Source organism: Marmota monax, unplaced genomic scaffold, assembly GCF_021218885.2.
Source record: "Marmota monax isolate L192 unplaced genomic scaffold, Marmota_monax_Labrador192_F-V1.1 WCK01_AAM20220418_F8-fsc00002, whole genome shotgun sequence".
NCBI lineage: Eukaryota > Metazoa > Chordata > Mammalia > Rodentia > Sciuridae > Marmota > Marmota monax.
Window position 1 is genome coordinate 22578277 of NW_026693571.1, and position 27413 is coordinate 22605689.

The 27413-nt window shown below is 35.6% G+C and overlaps 1 protein-coding gene across 10 annotated transcripts in view; it reads right to left on the reverse strand.

The window, feature by feature from the left end:
- The window catches only part of Pdlim5 (PDZ and LIM domain 5), a 223942-nt gene that overhangs the window by 141000 nt on the left and 55529 nt on the right, over nucleotides 1-27413 (reverse strand). For all 10 annotated transcript variants that reach the window (XM_058583847.1, XM_046458913.2, XM_046458911.2 and 7 more), the window contains one exon: nucleotides 3807-3958. In XM_058583847.1, coding sequence (XP_058439830.1) covers nucleotides 3807-3958 — 152 coding nt within the window. The remainder of the gene's footprint in view (nucleotides 1-3806; nucleotides 3959-27413) is intronic.

Genomic DNA, 27413 nt, shown 5'->3' on the forward strand with positions numbered 1-27413 from the left:
AACAAACAGAAAGAACTTAAGAAAAATATGGCCTTGCTATAGAAAAGAATCAAATATAACTCTTTAAAGTTGTATTTCTTCCTTACAAAGCAAAACTTTCTTCAGTTAACATTGTCAGTGATATACCATGAATTTTGCTAAATACAGACAACATTGAAAAAGGCTGATATTATTTTACATGAAATGCTCAAAAACATGAAGAGAATTACAATGAGAAGAGGACTCTAAAATTCTCCCTATTTTAGGTCTCTGACTATCTATATTTAGGAAAATGAAGATAAGATTATGTAGAATTACCAAATGTTGGTAACAAGTTGGTTTTGTAAGTTGATTTGTTAGATTTTATACTTCAGCAGCTTAAAAGAATCTTTATTAGAGTCAGTAGCAGACTGCTTAAGTTGGAAATGCATAAAAACAGAGTAACATCTGGTTTTCATCTATTCTTATGAGGCCCAAAGTGTTTTCAATAGAAAATAAGAATACTAGGTCCTGGTTATAAAATAAGAAGCACAATGTGAAAACAAGCAGGCTAGTATGAAAACAAAAAAATGACACATAGCCCAGAAAAAAAGAGCTTAAACAATTATATACACATGTGATTTTAGAATGTGAGAAACAGACCATAATCATTTGTATTTGTTTTATTTTTGAGATATCTCAGATAAGTTAAGTTTCTTACATTCTTGGTTCCCTTTCAAGATTCATACATGGTACAAATGCCTATAAATAAAAAATGAACACTTCATTTAATTAGTAACAACTTTTATATTACATGTCTCAATATATAGAACAGAAGGATAATATTGAAACAATTGTTTTTGCAATAGAGTACTTTTCTCATTGACTATTTTTTATTATTAAAATGCATAGCTGATATTCATCAAAATGTAAAATACATATAAACATCAATTCAGCAATCCTACTGGAAGGAATTTCTTCCATAAAAACAAAAACACACACAAAAAAAGGACCCCAAAGAGAGAACTAGTTAGAAAGTCATAATACATTGAAGTAGATCTAAGTCAAAATCAAAATGTAAAAAAAAATTTTTATTCAACTAACTTAGTACTCATCCAGACAAGCAAATATATTTTACTCCATATAAATCCTTTAAATAGTAATCCTAGGACACCTAGGATAGCAGTGGCAAAGAACAGAGAAGCATTTCCAAAGTGCATTCCACAAAACTCTAGTCCCACAAGAGGCTCCAAGAAAAAAGATTCCATAACCAAAGATAATGGTTTATTGTGAACCTTTTTAAAGGTTCACAATAAACATGGTAATTTATGGAAGACTGTGAGATGTTTGGGGAGGGTCTTGACGGTGTTTTCCAATTTTGACAGAATACAGTGTACTTTCCATTATCATCAAACACAAGACTTGTTTAAAACCCTCCCTAACTATGACCAAGCTTCCTTTCTTATACACCTAAGATTCTGAGCTATCACTCAATCACCCTCTCTCCCTCCATTCCCTTACTCGCTTCCTTTAAACTAAGCCCAGGACACTTCAATAATTCTAACTTTATAATTCATTAGCATCAAGTAGAATGTAAATGTAATTCTTGGTGCTTACCTTCAGAAATTCTGATTCAACACAGGAATCAGTATTTTTAACATACACTACAGGTGATTTCAATGCAGGCCTAATGTTGGGATGTTCTAATACGTAATATAAAGATGACTATTTTATAAGTGAGTTCAAAATAATGTAAAAAATAATAAATTTTTAAAATCCAGCCTTCAAACAAGTATATAAAATTATTTGTGGCCAGGTAAGGTGTTACACACCTGAAATCCAGCAACTCAGAAGGCTGAGGCAGGAGGATCACAAGTTTGAGGTCACACTCAGCAACTTAGCAAGGCCCTCAGGAACTTAGTGAGACCTATCTCAAAATAAAAAATTAAAAGCAGGGGGGAAATGCTGGGGAATGATATTGGCCAAATTATATTGTGTATTGTGTATGTGTACAAAAATGTAGCAATACCCTGATATCAGCATGTACAATTATAATGCACCAATAAAAAATGTGGGGAAAAATTAAATTAAATTTCAAAAAATAAATTAAAAAATTGAAAGGGGTGGGATGTATTTCAGTGATACAGCATCTCTGGGTTCAATTCTTAGTACAAAAAAAATGTATTAAGGAAGAAAAACATGGGAAAATGATAAACTAAGAAAAGTTGCACACTTCTCAGAGGGGGACATACAATCAATCAACAAGTACATGAAAAAATGCTCACCATCTCTAGCAGTCAGAGAAATGCAAATCAAAACCACCCTAAGATACCATCTCACTCCAGTAAGATTGGCAGCCATTATGAAGTCAAACAACAAGTGCTGGCGAGGATGTGGGGAAAAGGGTACACTTGTACATTGCTGGTGGGACTGAAAATTGGTGCAGCCAATTTGGAAAGCAGTATGGAGATTTCTTGGAAAGCTGGGAATGGAGCCACCATTTGACCCAGCTATTCCCCTTCTTGGTCTATTCCCTAAAGACCTAAAAAGAGCATGCTACAGGGACACTGCTACATCGATGTTCATAGCAGCACAATTCACAATAGCAAGACTGTGGAACCAACCTAGATGCCCTTCAATAGATGAATGGATAAAAAAAATGTGGCATTTATACACAATGGAGTATTACTCTGCATTAAAAAATGACAAAATTATAGAATTTGCAGGGAAATGGATGGCATTAGAGCAGATTATGCTAAGTGAAGCTAGCCAATCCCTAAAAAACAAATGCCAAATGTCTTCTTTGATATAAGGAGAGTAACTAAGAACAGAGTAGGGACGAAGAACATGAGAAGAAGATTAACATTAAACTGGGATGAGAGGTGGGAGGGAAAGGGAGAGAGAAGGGAAATTGCATGGAAATGGAAGGAGACCCTCAGGGTTATACAAAATTTCATACAAGAGGAAGTGAGGGGAAAGGGGAAAATAATACAAGGGGGAGAAATGAATGACAGTAGAGGGGGTAGAGAGAGAAGAGGGGAGGGGAGGGGAGGGGAGGGGGGATAGTAGAGGATAGGAAAGGCAGCAGAATACAACAGACACTAGTATGGCAATATGTAAATCAATGGATGTGTAACTGATATGATTCTGCAATTTGTATACGGGGTAAAAATGGGAGTTCATAACCCACTTGAATCAAAGTGTGAAATATGATATATCAAGAACTATGTAATGTTTTGAACAACCAACAGTAAAAAATTAAAAAAAGAAAGAAAAGAAAAGTTGCACTGTAAGAGAATACCCCATAAGGGGCTAGGGTGGTGGCTCAGTGGTAGAGCACCTGCCTAGCATGTGCAAGGCCCTGAGTTCCATTCTCAGCACCACATATAAATAAATAAAATAAAATAAAAGTCCACTGACAATTAAAAAATTTTAAAATATTTTAAATTAAATAGGAATACACTCTAATATACTGTTCAGAATATTAAAGTAAAGAATTTTTTCCCCTACATTAAGAATTCTTGGCCCTTATAAGAAATTTCAGGAATACTTAAATTCTCTGAAACTATAAACTGTACACACAATTTTTATGAATATGCAAATACATGCCTTTGTGTGGAGAAATAATCCAGAGCTTTCAGCAATTCTCATACTGCTCAATTATCCAACTGAGTAGTTACTACATTTTTTATTTATCTACCTGAAACAATGATAACAGAAACTGCTTCTTAGTTAATGGCATGAATCATACATACACACACACAGAGAGAAAGAGAGAGAGAGAAACACACACACACAAATTCTTGAGTATCATTTTCTCTCTCAGAGCCAAACTTAAAACAATTTACCTTTGCAGAGTCATATTCAAAGAGCCGGTACAACCTTTAATCTTGTTCTGGGCCTCGAGATGAGTCATTCCATGGGCGCTTATTCCATCAATGCTGAGGACCACATCGCCTATTCTTACATTGGCCTGGAAGGCCTTGCCGCCATCTTTTAGCTGTAATAAACAGATGTCATTAGGAGCATCAATCTTAAAAAAACAAATAACAGTAAAGGCAGATTAAAAATTATATTTTTCTTATATCAAACATATGTTAATATACTTTTAAAATAACACAAAAAATTATACTGCTTATCAGGTAAAAGCCCAATGATTTTTACATATTTCTTAAATTCTTACTCTGTAAAAAAGTGAAATAATTTTCTGAGAAAGGTTCCTGATAATTTCTCTATTTCTTTATTATGCAACAGTAATAGGCGATTTTTATGAATGAGGAAGAGAAGTAGTCAAGGAAACTTCACATTTTAGCAGAAGAGTAATCTAAATGGACTTTTTATACTCTTTTAGAACTAATTTTTAAAAACTCTTTAAACAGCTGTATTTTTGTTTGAGCACAGACACAGAGGGAGGATCTATTGAACAGTCCTTCCTGTTGAGTCCAGTTCATATCCAGTGTTTGGGGACTGAATTCTTTTAGATCACAGGCCCAAATATCTTTTATACTGGGTGTGCTTCCTGCTCCAGGCTTTCAGCAGAAGTGGGAGGAAACTCATATCTGAGACTTTCAGACTTCTTTGTGTTTCACAGTTCTAAATCCCCCATCTTTTTTCTATGTATTTACATCATTTAGCTTGAGCTCCTTTCAAACTTCATGTGTATATATTTCATTGCTCCAAATCAGCAAGTATAAATAAAAGGGAAAATGATGTGGTTTTCATAGATACCTAGAAATATGAAAAAATACAGATCAAAAGAAACTATTCTAATTCAAATGACAAACTCTGTATTCAATAAGTATAAACAGATTACACTGAATCTAGAAGATACGTGAGATGAGGCCCAGGAAAGGAAGTAACCAGTATTCCTCTAGTACTTGAAACTAAAGTTTCTGTTTGGGATGATGAAAGTGTTCTAGAAATAAATAGTGATGATGACTGCACAACACTATGATAAATTCAATTAATGCAACTAAACTGTACACTTAAAAATGATTAAAGGAGTTAACATTTATGATATATTATATATGTGTGCATATAAGTTCTAAAAAGAACCTCTAATAATTTTAAGAAACACAGCAAAATTCTTTTAATTTTTTTTTAGTTGTAGATGAACACAATACCTTTGTTTTATTTATTCTTACGTGGTGCTGAGGATTGAACCCAGTGCCTCACACATGCTAGGCAAGCACTCTACCACTCAGCCACAACCCCAGCCCCAGCCCCGGCAAAATTATTTTCTAATTAAAATAGTAAAATTACTTTCTAATAAAAACAACACAAAACAAACCAACCCTCAGTTCACTGAACAAGAACTAGGTGCTGAAAATTAATTTAATAATTTCATAATCTGGAGGCAAAGCAATAAATAAAACACACATAATGCTCAGGTAGGTTTTGCTACCCTTAGCTGTCTAATTCTTCTCTTAAAAACAATGATCAAGCTGGGTGCATTGGTGCATGTCTGTAATCCCAGCAATTCCAAAGGCTGAGGCAGGAGCACTGCAAGTTTAAGACCAGCCTCAGCAACTCAGCAAGACCCTTGGTAACTTAGACCCTGTCTCAAAATAAAAAATAAAAAGTACTAAGGATGTAGCTCAGTGATAAAACATCCCTGGGTTCAACCTGCCCTCTTACCATAAATAAATAGATCATCATCATCATTAAGGCAGAGCAATCCAAGTACACAAGAACAAGCATTTAGATCTAAAAATCAAGAAAATAGTATTGATTGCTAGACCCATGGAGACAAGTACCAGGACTGTGTTTCTTCTGCACATTACAGACCTTCACAAAATATATGAATTTTACTAGATGACTTAAATGATTTTACTATATTAAATAATAAGTGGAGTGTTATAATTAGTATTTTATTATTTTAAATATTCAAATATTTGACTTGATACAAAAGACTACCTTTCTCTACTGCAAAGAATTAAATTGTTTAAATTGTGAATATATTTTTAAGGAAAACAAGTCCTAAAAAGTCAGCTACGGCTATCATTTTCCACGTGACTGCAGGAAAGCCATTTCACATACATTATAGACTGTTATAATGATTTCATGAGATAATAGCTCAATAAATGTTGACTATTATCATTACCTCAACATCAGATTACTATTCTGAGAAATATGGGAGCTGTCCTAGATGATCTCAAAGGCCTTTGAAGGTTCCTGCCTTCTTTAGAAGTCTCTGTGTGAGCTAATTCTAAAATTAAGAGTCAAGTCTGAAAGAGTTCGTTGGTGAGACAAAGCAACATCTATTCCATACTAAAAATGATGAAATAAATTAAAATCTGGAGTCCTGATAAGAGGAAAAGTAAAACATCATAATTCATCTTAGGTTTTATAATTTATCTTAGATTTATGAGTCAGAAGGGCAAGTGCACACACATGACCCCCCACCACCACACACACACAGCAGAAACAACTACAACCTCCCTATCATCTCACCTCATCACATGAAAAAGTCTTAAAATAGAAACACTAAAGCCTATAGGCATTTGCTCTAAATGTACCAAACAGAAACATTTTAAATATTCCCAGTCTGGGGGTAACAAAAAGGTAACAAACAATGTAGGAAGAAAATAATTGTAATCCCAGTAGCTAGGGATACTGAGGCAGGAGGATGTTGAGTTCAAAGCCAGCCTCAGCAATGGTGAGGCAATAAGCAACTCAGTGAGACCCTGTCTCTAAATAAAACACAAAAAAAGGGCTAGGCGTGTGGCTCAGTGGTTAAGTGCCCCTAAGTTCAATTCTTGGTATCCCCCCCTTCAAAAAAAGAACATAATCACATCAAAGACAATGCCATAACCAAACTTTTTAACCTCTTTTGCTCCAGTAGTCTACTACTGAGATCCTATCATCTCATGTTAAAGACTAACTTCTCAGACTTATCTATTTTTCTAGGACTATTTTTTTTCTGTGACCCTTATTTTCAGACCATGGAGCACAGAAATCCTATATAGCTCTAACTCTTTCTTGGGTCCCATATCTAGCAAAAGTAGTAAATTTTGTTTAGCCTTCCATTCCTCTTTTCTAGTCCTACCCTGATTTTTCCTATTACCTACTTGCTTACCATCAGAGTTTTCTTTTTCTTCTTCCTATTTTTTCCCCTGAACTTAGGATTGAACCCAGGGGCACTCTAACACTGACCTATAGCCCTAGCCCCTTTTTTTTTTTTTTTTTTTTTTTTGAGATAGGGTCTACATTAGGTTGCACAGGCTGGCTCGGAACTTGTGATCCTCGTGACTCAGCTTTCTAAGTAGCTGGGAGTACAGGCGTGTACCACCACACCTGGCATCATGAGAGTTTTCTAAAGACCTTCTCTAACTTCAAACTTTATAAATTCCTCTTCCTTTCCTCTATCTTCACATTTCCAAAATGGTGGCTGATAAAGTTTAGATATGGTTTGAGTGTGTCTGCCAAGGGTTCATGTATTGATATCTAGTCCCAACTGTGAGGCGTTAATTGGGTAGAAAATGAACTCAACTATGGTGTCTGGAGGTAGGGCCTCTAGGAGGTGATTACAATTAGATAAGGTCCTGCAGCATCTTGGGACTCTGCAGCAAGAAGGCCATCACCAGGTATGGACCCTCAACCTTGGATCTCCAGAATGTGAACCAAAATAGACCTTTTTATACTTCACCTGAATTTGCTGAATTGTGTTATTGGCCTGATACAATGGCCCCACTACCAAAAAGACTAGAAAGTTCTATTCATGTCAATGCCCTATTTATAAAATGGGGGTAGAAAAATTTCAAATGCCTTCTGCTTCATACCATATAGAATAAAACCAAAGTCTGAAATACAAGCCATCTATAATCTTTTATCAATCTGTTTCTAATTTCAAAATAAGCTCCATTAAGTTCAGTGATCTTGGGGCTGGGGTTGCAGTGCAGTGATAGAGCACCTGCCTAGCATGTGTGAGGTACAATGTGTGAGGTACATGTGTGGGTTCAATTCTCAGCACTGCATATAAATAAAATAAAATAAAATAAAGGTTCATTGACAACTAAAAAAAGGGGAGGGGGTCAGTGATTGTGCTCATAGTTTGCTCTTCTTAAAGAGCCTTGAATATTGTATTGAATTGTATTATACTGAATTTTTTAGAAAAATATTTTATTAGATCTTATTAAGTAAGAAAAAAAAAATCAGCTGGGTATAGTTGTGTATGGCTATAGGCCCAGCTCACCTACTCAGGAAGCAGCGGCAAGAGGGTCACCTGAGCCCAGGAGGTTAAGGCCAGTCTGGGCAAATAGTGAACCTCACCCCTTTAAAAAAAAAAAAATCAATAAGGAAGTCCATCAGTTTAATACACTAAATTCTAGTAGAAATGCTCTTAAATTCATTGGACAAGGAGAAAAAATAGGCTCTGATCTGAAAATCAGAATCTTAAATCAGGTAGAAATGATCTAAGTATGGTCAAAAGTCAAACCTTATTTTGTTACATAGAACAAAGTAAATCTATTTTGGACAGTTGATAATGTGTGGTTTCTAGGACTTCTAAAGAGGTGCCACAATTTCCCTTGGTAACTTTATCTAACAAAGATAAGGAAGAGTATAATTCAAACAATTAGTGGAAATGGAAACAAACGCCCACTGACATCTGAACAATCTTTTACAGATTTAACTGCCACATAAACTTTTTGTTTACAGTTCTTTGAGTATAGTAATATTAACCATCTTGGTTTTCAATACTAAGAAGTCTTTTCTTATGTCTAACCATCTTCATTAGTCTCTAGCAAGGATTCCTACTCACCTGAATTAAATTTAAGGGCATGAAGAGCCTGAACTATGCAGTGGGAAATGCCTGATGCATAGAAATAAATTCACGACTTGTGAAAGGGGAGCACACAGCTCACTGAACACTCCCCATAAGCTTCATTTATTCCCAGAACAACTTCCTCAAGCTGTTCACTCATCAGAAAGACAAATGTTTCTTTTCTCTTAATTAGGTAGTATGCAGCATTATTATGAATTGTGAGCAGCCAAGGAAAGACTCCAAGGTCACTTATTGTTTACATAGTTCATCTTTTACTGATCTTGCAAGTCTGAATAACTTATGTCAGTCTGAAGCAGTACTAACTTTCTGTCAGCAGTATATCTTGTACATGTTATATGGTAGACATAAGTGTGTGGATTTTGTACATGCACAACGTGTAGGAAGGAAGCAGTCTTAGGAGGCTCCTGGGTCAAGATTAGTATAAATCAAACTAACCACAAGAAATGCTTCTCCTTTGATCTTTAAATGCATTTTTCAGTACTGCTGTCCAATTTTCCATGGACTTAATTGTAGCTGTATACTTCTTTAAAAAGCATTACCTTTCTTTGCCTGAGGTTGCGAGTCCCACACAGAGTTTATAGAATATTTCCCTCCTTCTCTCTCTGCCCACTTTCCTCTGTACCTTTCTCACTTCAGCCCCCGTCATCTGAAATTCTCCAATATTCACCCCATGCCATGTGCACATAATTCTAGGCCCTCTTCACCTCTGGTCTTGGTTTTTTTTTGTTGTTGTTGTTGTTTTTTTGGGGGGGAGGGTGGAGATGGGGCGCAGGGGACAGACAGTGGAGAGTTTTGGCAGTGCTGGGGATGTAACTCGGATAGGCAAGCATTTCGAAATCGAGCTAAATCCCCAGCCCCATGTCTCTGGTCTTAGTCCCAATACATTGTTCCCTATTTCTAATACTCTGGAAAACTCTTGCCCAGGAACCTGTCTGTCTCCTGCACCATGGTCTGTGCTGTTACACTAAGACATGCGGCCTTGGTGGAGATGGCAGCCTTGTACTGGTTATGTGATGGTACATAAAAACTATACATAGTGTCTGAATTACTTTGACTCTCTTTGGGCCCCTAAATGGTTCCCTTTATTTGCTATCCCAATATCAAATCTTAAATTGCTCTTCCAATATCAAATATTGATCAACAGCACTCATGAACATTGCTTTCTTTCCTCCTATCTAAGCTTGTGAAGGGTTCCATGAACATTCAAACTGTTATTCATTCTCGCTGTTCAAACTGTAGCCCTGGAAAAGACTACCTTGAACACCATGGAGATTATTCTCTGTAGATCACAGGTGTGCTAGGACTTCCAGTTATGTTTATGGAAAATAACTTTAAAAAAAATTCTGGTCTCTCTGAAGTTGCAAGCAAACATGGTGCACAAGCTGCAACTACCTTTAAGTTCGGTTCTGTGCACTCATGCTGAAAAGACAGTACTACAAGACAAATGTATACTCTTTGAGAAAATGATATCTTTATTGAGCCTCCCCATCAACTTAGAAAAGAATCTAATATCAATCACAGTAAAACTCCCCTCTGGGGATAGCTGCATTTCAACCCTTTTATCTATAATTATGGATTACAAGTTTTCTCTTTAAAAGGAAGTCAGTCTTCAGTAAGCAGGGGAAAGGAGTTGGGGGAGTAGGAAACAATGCCAGGGAAAAAAGTACCAGTGCCTTCACCTTCGCTCACCTTATTTTCACAGAACTATCCAAGGGTAAATTTTCTTTAGTCATTTTAGGAGGGTAGCTCCCCTCATATATCTTTTACTGCCTGGGGAAAGAAACAATTTGGAAAAAGTAACTAGTACTATTCACTGAGCACCAACAATAAGTCAAGGACTAGGGGCAGTGAGGAGTGGGGAAGGTTCCATCATTTATCACAACTATGAGGTTATTTTAGTGTTTTACAGGGAGCCGGAAATGGAGCTTCAAACTGGTTAAATGACTTTCTACATTAGTCAGCATAGACTTTGAAGTCAGGAAAAAATGAGTTCATGTTGTGCAATTTGCCCATTTTATGTCCTAAAGTTCCTTGACCTCTCTAAGCTTCAGATATCTCTCTGAAAATGCAGACTACAATTCAATATGCCTCATATAGCTGCTGAGCTGATTAAATACAACACATAGCACATACCACAAAATGCACAGCAAAGGTTCACTACTATTTGTTTATTATTAAGCCACAAATTCATAAGGACTAGAAGCCCACTTTGACGACTTATAGGGCAAAGAAGACAGCTTTTTATATAGAGCAATCAGAACTGCTTCAGGCTTTCCCCTTCCATTCTTATAGGATAGCCAAACATCCCCTCCTTCACTCTCCCTCTTCCTTTTGCTCTCTAAGCTTAAACTTCCCCCTCATCTAACAATAGACATAAGCCTGCCACAGATTCCGAGCCTTAACTCACAGCATCAGTGTTCACCACAATCCAAGTATGGGTTTTCCAAATTCCATTCCCATGGAATGGTGACCTTATGTTGCTACTTCCCAGAATTGGGTGTTGCCACTGTACCAAGTGGCCAAATGATAAGAATCAGTAAGTGGATCTTGTTGAAGAAACCTTGAGTTGGAGGTCAGGGAAGGCTGGGAGGAAAAGAAAACTTAAAGACACACAGGAGAACAAAGGAGAGTATTAGTATGGAAGGCAGAATCAAGACCAGAGGGAAGAAAGGAGCATGAGATAGCCCAGGTGTTAAAAGGTCAAATCTAGGCCTTGTCACAGGACGTCCATCCATAAACACACGTGCAAAATAATATTTAACAGAACAGAATATAGGTCACTAATAATAGAAAAGATTTTACATTTTTATTTGTATTGAAAAAATATCATACATGGCTATAATTAGCAAGTCAAATTTAGAGCCATTTTTCCATAGCAGGCTCATCTCTGTGGTAAATGAGGGGAAAGTTCAGGCTTACAGAATCAGAAGAAGAGGATGGTACTTATGTGTATCATTAATTTTTGTTATTAATTTACTATTCTCAAATAAAATTTATAATAATTTCTCAAAATGTTTATTAGCCTCCATACAAATATGTGATTCCAGCAGCATTTCTTCCTGAAACTTTTAAAATATTCCCGATTCACCAACCTTTCCCCATAGTTACTACCTCCTGGGAACATCTCCATCACAGAAACAAATCAATGGAGCTTTTCACTTTAAAAAATAATGACCCATTACAGCAGACGCCATTTTTAATAAGTCTAACCCCTAAAATCCCTCTTTTAAATGATCGTCTAGCACAGATGCTATATTGCCCTCGGCTTTTCCATAACAAATATTTAGCAACTTCAGTGGCTCCAACAATGTCTTAGAATAAATAATAAATAAAATTTATTCTTCCTAATTATAGGAAATGTTCAATATACACACAGAAACCTCTATTTGCCTTGCCTTAGAAATAAGCTAGAGAAGATATATAATAAATAAGAAGAGAAAGTAGGTAACAGCAAGAGAAATAATTTGTTGAAAAATAGGTAGGCTCAAGTCCATTTCAGAGAAATCAGTTCTAAAATAGACATAATTGTCAGATGTTTACTAAAGAAAGCAATTTATACTAGTTCAAAAGAAATTCACTTTGGTAATTATCCTTTAAGGTACTATGGGTAACAAGTAGGAGACATGTACCTATATTATAAGCTATTATCAAAATACAAGTTTTCAACTTCTGCATATTTTCAACAAATATGGAATGCTTGGAAACACATGACCCCAACACTGTGGGTATGGCAGGAATGCCATCAGACTTAGTGAATGTAAAAAAGGAACAATAAATATGATAGCTACAGAAAGAAACACTAACAGAAATTTCCCATGTCAAAAAACCATGGGAACCAAACCATGGGAAAACAAAAGCTATTGTTTTTATAACAGTGCTGTTACAAACTTTGGAAAAATTTGCTTAAAAAAATTATGTCAATCTGATAAACAATTTTCTTGAGGTAGAGAAAGCACTAAGAAAAATATAATTTTTTAAAAAATCTAATGAGTGCGCAATCTTTAATTTTGCTTAACAATCTGTTTTCCAGTACTATTTTTAGAATAAAAAATTTGAATTCAGACTCATGAGCCTGTGGTTGAAGAGATTCTAGGTATCAGTCTCCTAGGGTATCAAAGAATGACTTGTGGCATCAACATCACCCAAAAACCAATAAGAAAGTATAAGTATTATGTCTGTAGGAGAACTTACACAGAACTTGTTTTCCTGCAAAATGATAGGTGCTACTCTATCACCACCAAATATCACAAATAAATAAAATCCCAGAGGTTTTTACTAAAAAGAAAATTCATAAAGCTGCTTTAAAAATGTATATTTTACATATACATATGTATCATTAAAGCTTTCTCAAATCCAAATTTGTTTACTCTCACACCAAGGCTTATTAATCTACCCTACAGTATTACGTGAGCATTTAATGTCATTCTTGAACTATTTAATGTCTTGCAACTATTTATCATTATATAGTTTTGGCAATTCAAACACTCTACAAATGCTACTAAAATACATTTAAAATGCCAATCTTATTTGAACGTTGCTATGGATATGGTTTGTTCCCCAAAGATTCATGTACCGAAACTTACTACTCAGTGTAGCAATGTTAGGAAGTTGTGAAACCTTTTAGAGCTGGAGCTGTGTGGGAAGTTATTAGGTCTTTGGATACGCTACCCTTGGAAGGAATTAATGTAGTTATTGTAAGATATCAGTCAATTTCCACAAGAGTAGATTGTTATAAAAGAGCAAAACTGGCTTGCCTACACTTGCTGGCTTCCTCCCTTACCTCATAACCTCTCTTTTTCATATATACTCACACCTTTATGCTATTAGCCATATGAGGATCTAGCCAATAGCACAGAGGCTGATCCAAAGGGGTCACCCAATTTAAAATTTTTAGCCTCCAAAACTTGAGCCATTCAACCTTTTTCTTTATAAAATACCCAGCCTCAAGTATTATCTTATCACAACAACAAAAAAAAGACTACTATAGATGTCTAATAAAACATACTTCGTTAAAATTTGTATTTACTCTGGATTTAATACCTTTCTCTGTGAAATAAATGATTTAGCTGTTTTATGTTAGAATAGTAGGAAGACAAGCAATCACTGAGTCTCTCGGTGAGTAAATGTATAAAATTCTGACTCATGTGAACACTTTAACTGTGGACTCTTTATTTTCTGGTTTATGAGTCAAACTGTAATCAAACTTTTACCCAAAAGTTAGAGAACATACCTTATATGGTGGTGATGAGGAAAATACCTCAAAGTATGTGTCATTATGCCTTACAAAACCAAACAGAAGAAGGTGATTAAGCCTCTTTTCTTTCATAGCCACTGAACTATCTAGTTCAAACACAGGGTTTCTGCTAATATTGTTTTAGGAGACTGTATTTCCCATCATTTATAAAAATACCATCTAATTCTACTCTACCAAGCCCTAATAAAATACAAATATGTTTTCTTAAACTGTGATTCACTATTGAGATGCTACTTAACATTTTCATTTTGTAGCTAATCCATGTGTCTATACTCTAAGATTAAATATGTTAATTTGTGGATATTATTCTACCAAAAATGTAAAAAGTATGATGGTTTGTAAAAAGACAACATCCACAAACATCTCAAAATCAAATAAATTTGTTACATATAGATAATTCAAGCATTTCTATATAGTTCACTCTATGGACTAGTAAGTCCATAGTAAGGGAAATGGTAATAATAATAAAATAAGTCACAGGAAACTATAAAGGTTAAAAGCAACTGAGTCTGGGCTGGGGTTTTAGCTCAGTGATAGAGCACTTGCCTCGCATGTGTGAGGCACTGGGTTCGAAACTCAGCACCACATGAAATATATATTAAAATATATGTTAAAAATACATATTTTTAACCCCATTAGGATCTGTTCAAACATGAGACGAATCCTCTGAATTTGTATGCAAATTGTATGTATTGAGTGGGATTATAACTTTCCTCAAGCTCTCAAAAGCAGCTTTGATGAAAAAAAATTTAAGAACTTATGATTTAATGAAACCGTAGAACAGAATTTTTCAAAGTATGGTTCCTAACCACATGTACCAGCATACTTCTACAAGAGAGGGGAAAATCCAGGTCCTTCACAACCCACAAACCAAGATGTTGCAAAACAAAAGCTCCATTAGTATCCAGAAAACTTATGAACTCTCAAAGTAGAATGAATATTTTTAAGGTAGTCCAAAATCATGATTTCACAGGCTAATTGCAAATAAGCATAGCTTAAAAAAAGAAAACACAGAAATTTGTGTTTTGAAAAACTATAACCTTCACAGCAGAAACAAACAGTTAGGAAGGGCCATTCCAATAAGGCACTACCCCCAATTCTGAAAAGAGATATAAGAATAAGCATGGCCCTTTCCCTCAAATACTGTTTTACACTACTTACACTTTTCATGTGTGTGAAAAGCAACATGCACATGTTTCATAAGTTAAGGCTCCCCAAACTGTCTGTGTTGAAAGACCAGCTTTCCCTTCAATTTCTCATCTGGCAATTCTTCTGTAAACTTTAATGAATTATTAGGAAAATTAAATTTACATCACCCATATAAAATATCTGCTCCCCAAATTTATTATCAGATACAGTAGATAAAAAAAATCATTCTGTCAAACTACCCAAAGTTTCTGGATACTAACTCCCCATTTCTGTATTTACTTTATTTCAAGTTTACCCAATAACTAGGAGTTTGAGGAGGGGAGAGAAGAGGGAAGAGCTGGGGGTGATATTAGTCAAATTATATTGTATGCATATACAAATATGTAAATAACAAATCCCAACATATCTACAACTACAATGCAATCAATAAATAATGTGTGTGGGGGGGAGTTCACCCAACAGTGTTGCAGGCCTGCAGACCACACTTGAAGCATGTTCCTTCTTCAAAATGACTTTTATATTTCTCTTTAGATCTACTGTGCACTGACTTAAAAATAATACATAATAAACGTCTGAGAAACTACCATTTTAAATTCAGTTATTTTATAAATTAGTTATGATTTAGTAATGTAAGTCATTTTCCATTTCAGTTTGCTCCTGTATTACATATAAAGTGATGAATAATATTGTACTTTTATTTTGGCACAATTATTTGTTTTTTTTCTCTAGAAATTGTTTCTAAACAGGTATATACATTTGAATTTTTGCTCTATGGCACTAGAGTGCCAATCAGAATATATGTAGTCAATCATAATTCCACAAACTGTGTATCAAAGTGCCTGCTAGCCCATACTCTTGTAACCCATAGTATTACAAAGGACACCTGGGGACAATTCAGCTCAACCACAAAGAAATCCTTTGACCTTGGGCAAGTCAATTACATCTTTGGCCTAATCTGCTCAGTTGTGCAAGATGGTTGGATCAAATGTTTCTAGGGTTCCTTTCAACCTTAATATACAATAAATGCTTACACAGAGTTTACAATTTTTCATGTATCTAAATAGTCATTACCACTAGTATACATTTTCCACTTGGGCACTAAAATTTTTATTATTCTCCAATTGCTTCATATATGTTATCGTATTTCCCTATTATAAAAACTATTGAACTGTTTGAGAGAATTCCTATAAATTTGAGAGAATTACTATAAAATGGTTAAAACCAGTTTTGGGTCTAAGATGGGCAAGATAAGATCACTGTGAAACCAATTAAAACAACAAAATAATTAAAATTACAGATGAGCTTACTCATCAATGAACACCCAGAAGTCAAAGTGAAAGTTAGTAAAAAGATCTGAGGTCTGATATATTAATCAAATACCCAGGAAAAATATAAATAGCACAGCAAGCTAAACAAAGCTTCAGAAATCACTAAGAACGCAGAGACTAGGGAACTAATCCAAATGTGGAAGACAGACAAAAAAAAAAAAAAAAGTCTAGGATACTATTAAGCAAATAATTTTTTACAAATATTTTGTGCATATATTTAGATAGATCTTATTCACTGTTTCCTCTTGTCTCTTCCAGCAAAATCCTAAACCCACATCAAAATTATAAACCCAAAAAGTTGGAGTTTCAGAGCTTACTAGAAGAGAACATCTATCTTTTCTACTTTTTCAGACTTCATTTTTGTTTTAGGATGAATTCTTTTAAGGACAAGAATGTTTTTTTCCCTGACAGAAGCTGAGCCCACTGGCATTTAATATTCAATTATGGATGCATTCTCAATATACATTTACTGAGTGAATACATGAAGATTCAGATGCTGATGACTAGTGTGGGAACACATATTCATTCTTTCTATCATTTAACAAACACTTGCTATGTGACTACTACATGTCACACTGCTGTAGGCAGGGTGATATAGCAGTGAACAAAATTAAGTCCTGGCTCTCAAGAAACTTAAATTCAATCAATCAGGAGAAAGGGAACACAAAAACAAGTAAGTATAAAGATGTCAATATCAGATGTAATAAAATATCAGGAAATAAGAAATGTTACAAAAGAAAAATAGAGTAGAGAAAGAGTACAAAAAGTGCTAAGCAATGGTATGTTTTAAATTAGGTAGGCCAGGGATGACTTCCTTAAGAGGTAACATCTCAATTGAAACCAGAACAAAGCGAATAGCAGAACGACACAGATAACCACAGTGTTCTAGAAAAAGGGACCAGCAAAATGAAAGGATACTCTGCACTACTACTGAATAATGATAGAAATACATAAAAGTTATCAAAAACACTAAGACTAGACAACTAATATACCCTGACGGCATGAAGGTATCTCAGAGATAATGACAACTGCTATGAGTACTGATATATGGACTGGAATTTACAAACACAAAAAAAGGAGAGAAGTCATGTATTCTAGAATTTTTAAAAAAATGTGAAAGACAGAATGACATAAAAATAATTTCCATTTCTGTTCTATTTCCAAGGAACAGAATGAAGGTGAGGTTTTCTAGGGATCCCAAAAGTGACAAGGCTGGAAGCCAAGAATAATAAAGCTATCAAGTCATACAATGAGGGGCAAGATATGTGGCAATAAACTTCCAAAGAATCAAATTGTATAAGCTATTCCTTACAACAGATTGCTTATACTACACAGCTTCCACTCCCAGATGCCACATTGTTTTTAAGAAATCCATGCCAACTTCTGGTTCCCTCTAGTGCTCTATCTACTATTGCCTGATCTCCTATTTCTTAGAGAAAATGGGTAAGTCTTCAGATATTCCTGCTCCCAAAAGTATGGCTTCAGATTTCCTCATATATCTTTAAAGACCAAGGCTCATCAACATTTGATCCAAGCACCAAGTTGTTTGTTTAGTGGTTTTTTGTTGGTTTGTTTGTTTTTTGGCATACTGAGGATTGAACCTTTAGAGATGCTCTGCTTCTAAGTTATATCTCCCAGCCCTTTTTATTTTCTTGAGACAGAATCTCACCAAGTTTCCCAGGCTGCCCCTAAACTTGAAATCCTCCTACCTCAGCCTCCTGAGTTGCTAAGCAGGCAAGTTTCTGACTCTGTTGAAATCCTTTTCCTTGAAGCTTTCTTTAAATAAAAACTATCATCACTATGCCTTATGGGTCTCCTAAACTTTTCCTTACAGTCCCAGATCCTCATCACCTACCAAATAACCAGCCTGCACGGTTGTCTCTTATCAAATGTTGGTAGGCTGCCTCTAGGACTTTGGTCACAAAGCACTGATTTGTTCTATGCTTTATTTCCCTTTATAGAAATCAAAGAAACAAGCACAAACAGAAACTAGAAATGGAAAGAAGGGTTCTTAGGTGAATCCCACTCTTTTATTTCTTTTAAATAAGAGTGAAATAATTTGGAGCAATGCTGAATGAGTCTTGTTCGGATGCAGTAGTACACCGTGTGTTCCTGGGGTCTGGGTAACACTGGACTTGGCAGGGGGCAGAGTACTGATAGCAGTCAGGGAAAGGCTATTCAACTGTGTCACTGCTTAAGATTGTGCAAATCTGCACAGGGGTGGGTGGGAGAGAGGCAGTGCAGGTGGCTAAGATTTTGGTTGTCCTGGTACAGCAGCCTGTGTACTGTTTCATCCTGTTTCTCACTCATTATATTAGCTCTTTGATAAATCAAATCACCTCTGTCCTGAGTAGCCGTGAATAGTCACTCAAATATAAGGATATGATTAAAGCCATTACTGCTAGAGAAAACAAAAATTTACAAATAGAGGTTACAGGTAAATCTAGGATCTATATCAAGCTTTCCTTTTATACATCTAAAATATTACTACTACCCCTGTTGATCATTATTAAATGCTAGGAGACCAATTATTTTGCTTCTAATCTTAGAAGTCTGAGTGAGAACAGTTTGATGTGGAACTCCATTCTTTCAGCAAATGGTAAATGTATATATTACACATACCAGCACACAAGGTATTTATATGTATAAGTATACATTTGTGGTAGGACAGGGAATAGGTAACATAGAGTTGTGCTTTTTTAACTATTAAAAGTATGCACAATTAATAGATAAAATGTTTGTCTACCACTGACAGAATAATCACTTAATACCAGGCACTGTACTAGACACTTTTCCACTTTCTCTCTCTCTTTTCACATTATATTTCCACATGTAAGATGGCAAGAAATAAATAAATAGCAACTAAAAAATTATGTGTTTCTATAAAGTTATGCCCTTCTATTTCACAGTTTAACACTGTGTTTTAACATTTATTCAATACATGTAAACATTGATCAATGTTTACATGTATTAAATGCAAAGAAAACATATCCAAAAAAATCTACATAGCAACTCCCTGGTTAGCTTAGTTATTATTCTTTTGATGGCAATTTTTAAAGCCATTTCCTCACTTTCCAAATATGGTGGAAAAAAGAATATAATATCAAAATATTATCTGAGTTGGAAAACTCTTTATTCCAGGAGCAAAAGCCTCTACCTATTCCATGAGTTCTCTAAGTACACTGTTCATTACTACAGAACTAAAATAGAGACCATCATGTCCTTTCTACATGTTTTTAAAACACTGGGACACTTCATGGACTGGAACTGGTTCTGGCACAAAACCATGAAATTGTAACATAAATTTTTCCTAAGTATTCTCTGAGACATGATAGCAGCTGAAAGCAAGTTTCAAGAGTAAATTTTTAAAAAATAAATAAATAAACATTGTTCTTGTGTTGTTTTATTTTGATTGGAATAATCAAAGGAGAAAGGAGATATACTACACACTATACTACACCAAAGTCAACTGCAAACAAAATCTTCTCTCTTTAAAGCAACGTAGAAACTAAACAAAAAAATCTAGCAAACATAACCCAACTCTAATTCAAATGGAGTTTTCAGTATATTTTCTTCATTCAAAAATTTAAAACAACATTTAGGGATTTGAAATATATGAAATTGCCTTTTCTAACTCTCACATTGAAAACATCATGGTAAGAAATCAACAACACAAGTTCCATTTTTTGGCACTGATTCAATATTTGTTTTCAGCAATGTTTTGTAGACATAGGAGGTGTGCCTATCAACTTGTAGCTATCAAAAAACAAGGCAGAAAAGAGAATATGTTGGACTGTGTAAAAGACCCAGAAGTTCTTCACTGACTTGAAGATAATACAAAATTCACCAAGGTAAATTTATAACAAAATCAGAATCAAGGGGAAACAGCTCAGTTGGTAGAGTACTTGCCAAGCATGCACAAGACCCTGGGTTCCAATCCTCAGCACCACCAGAAGAAGAAGAAGGAGGAGGAGGGGGAGGAGGAGGGGGAGGGGGAGGGGGAGGGGAGTGGGAGGGGAGGGGGTGGGGGAGGGGGGAGGGGAGGGGGGAGGAGGAGGAAGGGGAGGGGAGGGGGGAGGAAGAGGAGGGGGAGGAGGAGAAAGAAGAAAGAATAAGAAGAAGTACTCAAATTTAGTATAATTTGAAATGTTGGCAAGGAGTTCAGGGAAGCCTGAGAAGGCTACGTTATCCTTATCAGTCACAGTGTGACAGTAATTTTTTAAATAGTAATATAACCTTAAGATGCACTTAAAAAAATAACAGCAGCAGCATTATTCATGTTAGAGAAAGTGTTAGTTCCACTGTACTGTGTGTGTGTCAGCAACACATAAACCGCTATGGTCTAAATGTTCTTGCTCCTCCCCAAATTCATGTTGAAATCTAATTTCCAATGTGCTATTTACGACGGGGCTCTTCAGTAGGTGATTAGGTCATAAGGGCTCCACCCTTACCAATGAGACTAGTGGCCTTATAAAAGAAGCACCAAAGAGTTACCTTGCCCTTTTACCATGGGAGGACACAGCACCACCTATGAGGAATGGGCTCTCACTAGACACTGAAAATGCTGGTGCCCTGATCAGGGCTTCCCAGCGTTCAGACTTCAAGCAATAAATATCTGTTGTCTGCAAATTATCCAGGCTAAAGTATTTTGTTACAGCAATCAGAACAGAGTAAGACAATAGTAGTACCAAGAAGTGGGGTACTATCTTAATAAATACCAAAAAATGTGGAAGCAGCTTTGGAACTGGGTAATAGCTAGAGGTTGAAAGAATTTGGAGGTACATATCTGAAGACCCCCTACCCTGCTGTGAATGAAAGCTTTAAGGGTGATTCTGGTAAGGAAGGACTAAGAAGAGCACAGCTGCAGAGACAGGTTCAGTCTTACTGGAGATCATCTAAGTGACCATGAACAGAACACTGGTAGAAAGAGGGAAAGTATAAAACCCTCCCCTATCTTCAGGCCATTTGTACCAAGAGTCTCCGCTAGAGCAATGCCTAGTGGAGCCAAGAGGATTGGGGCCACAGAAGAGCAAAGCCACAGGCATGTGAGTCCTGCCTGGGCAAGCTGCAAGTACCAAACCCAATATGCCCAGTATGTCCAGAAGGCAGCACATGAATACAGAGATGATTGATTCTCAAGCCTTAAGATTTAGTGTTGTTTCCCCTGTTGTATTTTAGACTTACTTGAGACTAGTTATTTCTTTCTTCCTATTTTTCCCTTTGACAATGCAAATGTCTATCTTCTGTATGTCTATCCTATTTTGGAAGCACATGACTTATTTAATTTCAAAGGTCCACAGCTAGAAAGCATTTCCCTCAGATAAATTATACCTTTAGTATCAATCATATTTCATTTAGATAAGATTTTGGACTTAAATTTTTGAGTTGATACTGGAACAAGTTGACTTTGGAGGCGACTGGGATACAATGAATGTATTCTACATGTGGGGACAAGGATATTGAGAGTCAGTGTGGCTGCTATGAGCTGAATGCTTCTGTTCCCTTTCCTCTCCTATTCCTACGTTGAAACTTAATCTCCAAAATAGTATTAGGAGCTGGGCCTTTAGAAGGTGAGTAGATCTGAAGGCTCCAAAGCTCATAAATGGAGACTAGTACCTTTCTTTATAGGAAGCCTGAGGGTGTCTGTTAGTCCCTGTGCCCTTCCACCACATGGGGGTTCAGCTAGAAGGTGCCATCTTTGAAGCAGAAAGTAAGTCCTCTCCAGACACAGAATCTGCAAGGGCCTTGATCTTAGTCTTCCCACTCTCCAGACCTGTGAGGAAATTTTTCAGTTGTCTATAATTACCCAGTCTAAGGAACTTTGTCAGTTATTCAGCTGAGACATCAAGAATATTATGTGTAATTTGGTGCCAGAAAAACAACCACAATGAGAACAGTGAAAAAAAAAATCCAGAAATTATATCATACTAGGAATTACTTCAAAAACAGATGGTGTGGGAAAGACTGAGAGTACAACATAATGATGAACTAGAATTACTGTGTTTTACACAGGGTTTTACAAAGCAGTGATTTCCACACTGGGCTGATCGAAATCTGTGCTATTATGCAATACATATTTGTTCGTCATCCCTTTTTTCTGGCATACAGCTCCTAAAATCCTTGAAATCTCTGAAGTAATATCTTTTGTATGCTAAAGAGATGGCTGGTAGCTCAGGAGCCCCCAAATAGCTTCTGGATGGGAGATGATCACTGGACACACCAAGGCATGATTAAAGGGTTAGGACTTTCAACCCATACTGTCAACCTCTGGGGGAATGAAAAAGGGCTGAAGTTTCAGTTGACCACCAAAGGTCAAAGACATAATCACTCACTCTTATATAATGAAGCCTCCGAAAAAACCCAAAGGACTGGGTCTGAAGAGATTCCAGAAAGCTGAAGATATGGAGGTACCTAGAAGGTGACATGCCCAGAGAGGTCACAGAAACTGTGTCCTTCTCATATTCCTTCCCCTACACATTTCTTCCATCTGACTGTTCATCTGTATCCTTTGTAATACACTTTAAAATAAAGGATAAGTATTAGTAGTGTTTCTCTGAATTCTGTGAGCCACTCTATTAACCAGTCCAACCTGAGGAAGGGATCGGGGGAACCCTGGATTTACAGCTAGTCAGTCAGAGACAGATGACAACTCACTATCTGCAACTGGCTTCTGAAGTGGGGGCAGTCTTGTAGAACTAACCCCCAAATCTGCAGGATCTTATGCTATCTCCAAGTACACAACAACAGAACTGAATTGAACTGGAGGACATCCAACCACACTCCTCTGGAAAACTGATTGTTTGGTGTGTGGAGAAATAATTCCACACAACTAATGTCAGAAGTGGTGCACTGAGTGGTATGAGAATAGGAAAAACACTTGAATTCTCATTTTTCTCCTTATCTCTTTAAAATGTCTCAGGGCACTTTTATAAAATACAGATAAGAGACTCTTTATAAGAGGTTTAGAAAGGTAAGGGAGGCCCCAGGAATCTAATAATCCACTAGGCAAGAAATAGAGCACATGGGTGCAAGTTCCAGAAAGAAAGACTTCAATTCTCAATACAGTAAAGGCTTGGACAGAACAGTAAAAGCCTGGAAACATTCAGAACATTCCAGAAATAAAATGGACCTCTTTACAAAGTAATGAGATTCCTATTCTAGGGTATGTCTAGGAGTTAGACAACTACAGCTCATGGATACTGAACATATGAATTTAAAAAAGAGATAAAGTATATACTCAATAAATTATTAGTGAATAAACAATAAGACATGAGAACACCATTAAACAATTTTAGTTACATATTGAAAATGGACTCTCTCCATGAAGTAGTACAGCCATAAAGTTCTGATTCTCATTATACATCACAGGCACTTCAGCCAGATTGAAAACATTTTTGCCATTTTGTAGCAAGCTCTATGAAATAAAATGTGTTTCAACCTAACTAGAGTTTAAAACAACTGAATTTATATTATTAAAATAAATAAATAGTTTCAAAACATTAAAATACCTATTAGACTGATGAAACAGGAATTAACAGAAACAGGAGAAAAGATCTGGTTATATTTTGACAATTTGAACTTTAAATTATTTCTTTCTTTTTTTTTTTTTTTTTTCTTTGTACTGGGAACTGAACCCAGGGGCACTTAACCACTGAGCCACATCCCCAGCCCTTTTTTGTATTTTATTTTAGAAACAGGGTCTCACTGAATTGCTTTAAAGCCTCGCTAATTTGCTATGGCTATTTTTGAATTCTTAATCCTCCGCCTCAGCCTCCCCAGCTACTGGGATTAAAAGCATAAGTCATCATACCCAACTGTAAATTACTTCTACACAGGATATTTAAATTATCTCATAAAGATGTATCAGTAATAATTCCAAACAATGGAATTTTTAAAAAACATTGTAAGAGCTAAACACAAGTTTTTCTTTTCTTTCTTTCTTTCTTTCTTTCTTTCTTTCTTTCTTTCTTTCTTTCTTTCTTTCTTTCTTTATTTATATGCAGTGCTGAGAATCAAACCCAGTGCCTCACACGTGCTAGGCAAGCACTCTACCACTGAGCTACAACCACAGTTTTTATGTCATGACCTTTCTTGCTTGTTGAAGTCTGAGATAATCCAAGTTGACAGAGGTAATTGGATGTCTGAGACTCTTTAAACAGGACAATTATCAGAAACTGAGTGGTTTAGTGGGTAATAAAAGAAATTCTTTTGGTGGCCAAGTGATAGATACAAACGCATAGGAGGAGAAACTTGGTAGATCTCTAAAATAAATTCACATATGATCTAGACAACATTAATTTTATTTTGTCCCATTGTGAAACTGTACTATCAAAAACATCTTCCTCCTACATAATAAAAGGCAATATTATTTTGGTAAATATGATTTTTGGAGAGGTTAGTGAAAAATACCCAAATTACTCAATTAAAAATTCTACTGGCTACAGACATGTTAAGGAATCCTTTTATAATAAATTTTAAATGCTGAATTAATAATATTCAAGAAACTTATCTGCCCTGAACTTATTAGGTCAGCAGTTTAGCCAAAAAGTGGTGGGACAGGAGAGGTATTTTAGACCATATAATTTAGAATGTCTTGCCATTCTAATAATTTACCTTTCTATGGCTCTGACTTGTGACTATTAGTTCCATGGGGACATGGGAAATGATTTAAGTAATATCCAATATCTCCAAATATCTTTAAACTTGAAAACAGAAAAACAATCACCATCAAACATTCTGTCTGCTGATTTAGAACTGCAAAATTTTCAAATAACAAACTAGAAATGAAGAAACCCCATAACACCCACCCTGTAAAATATGTGGCTAGTACCCACAACAGTAGCAACTACTATGTTGATACCTAATTTCAACATGAAAGAGGCTCAATGTTAACAAAAAGGAAGAGGAAGAAAGGAGAAACTAACCAGAGTTAGATGTATTAACTCATTGAATCCCACAAGAAGTCTATGATATAGATACTATTATCCCAAGTTATAATTAAGGAAATAAGACAAAACTTTAGTTACTAGTCTAAGGTCACAGAGCCAAAAGCACTGGGGCTGGGACACAGGCAAGGCAGTGTGATTCCAAAGGCCATCTCATGATCATCAACTGAACTGCCCTCCCATCCTGTCTCATCATCTACCATTCTCTCTCCTGAGATAACACATTTCATACTCCAGCCAAAGGCACATATTTTAAGACTCTTGAACAGTTTTTTTGTCTGTTTCTCTACTTAGATAAAGTAAGCTGGATAAATCAGAAGGGGAATCTCTCTCCTCTAAAACCTAATTCTGAATTGTTACCCTGATTAACTCTTAAGTGTCATTGAGCATCTAAGAGGAACATAGATATTTCCAAACATCGTGTGAGTTTCCAAAAAATATTTCCGGAGTCAAAACTTCTAACCAACTGGAACAAAAAGGAAGAGAGATGGAGTAAACAGAATGTGAAGGGGAGGGAAAGGAAACACAGAAGAGAAATAAGGAAGCTGAGAAGGAAGAGAGAAAAGAGGTAGTATCCCCCCAAGTCTCCTTTATTTTAAAGTCTCTGCTGTAGTCCTCAATCTTACTCCATGATCCACTAAAAGACTCCCCTGGAAAGAGAGAAGTCATCCTGCTCAGGATATGCCTTCCACTATGGGGTTTCACTCATTTCCTGTAACATTTTATTGTAAGAGGACCTTCCTTGGCATGCCCTGATGATGGTTTTTGGGTGAAGGAGGAACTCAAAGACCCTTGATTAATGAAACACTGAGCACAACTTCCCTAAACATCTATGAAGAACTGGTCTTTTAAGATATCCAATCTGTTTCAGATCAATACTTTAAGTAAATACAATTAAAAAATAAGTCATCAGAAAAATTTAACTTTTAAAATAATAAAATAAAAATCCTAAACTTTTATTATTAGATTCAACAGACATAAAATTGCTGGCAAATTGTAATAAAATTTCTAAAATTTAAAAAAAAATCAAAATTCTCACTCTTAATTTCTGAATCCAGGCTATCAATAAATCCAAAAACAGCACTGCCATGTTAGAATATCAAAGACCATTTTTGTGCCTTATCAAGAATTTTGAAACAGCTAAAAAGAATTCAGAAAATTTAAAAAACATGGGTAATTTCAAAAGTGTCTTTGTTATACTTTGTATCTTAAGAATTAGAAGTAAATAAAAAAGCTAAAAGTTAAAAAAAAATTTAAACCATTTTAGTTGCTACAGTTTATTTTTCCAAATACCTCTTCTGTCCCTTTTTTGAGCTTCTTCTGTGTTCTTCTTCTCTTTACTCAGCCTTCAATTCCCCAGTGTAAAAAATAAGCTTCGGCAAAATTTCCTGAGATCGGATATTATAAATATTGATCCCCTACTTTTGGAATTAAATGTTAATAGCAAGTATCCATGTCCCTTTGGCTGAAAATTAATGAAAGAATTCACAGATGTTAATAAAGTTCACACCTTTCCAAAACTCTTACAAGTTCAGATGCTATAAAAGAGGATGCTTTTGCCAACAGGCAAAGTAACTTATCCAGAATAAAATTATACTCTGAGTTATTAGGGTACAAATAGTCACCAGTGTCAAAGTAATATTATTGCTGGTTCTTCACCACATATAAAGTTTTTGTATTGAGTTTCTCCTACAAAAAGAAATATATGAGATTCTTAGAACATATGAAAAATATCTAAATACAGAGATACCATTTTTCACCTACCCAGAGAGATAAAATATAAATGTGATAACAGGCTATTGCCAAGATTTGGAGAAACAGGCATTCTGATACATTACTGGCAGATAGTTTGGGACTATATATTAAAATGACAAATTTGAATATGTACTCTAATGCAGCAATTCTACCTCTGGGAATTTATCCTACAAACATCTCCACATATGGGTGAAATCATGTACAATCAGTTCTGCTATAGATGCAACATATGCATTCCT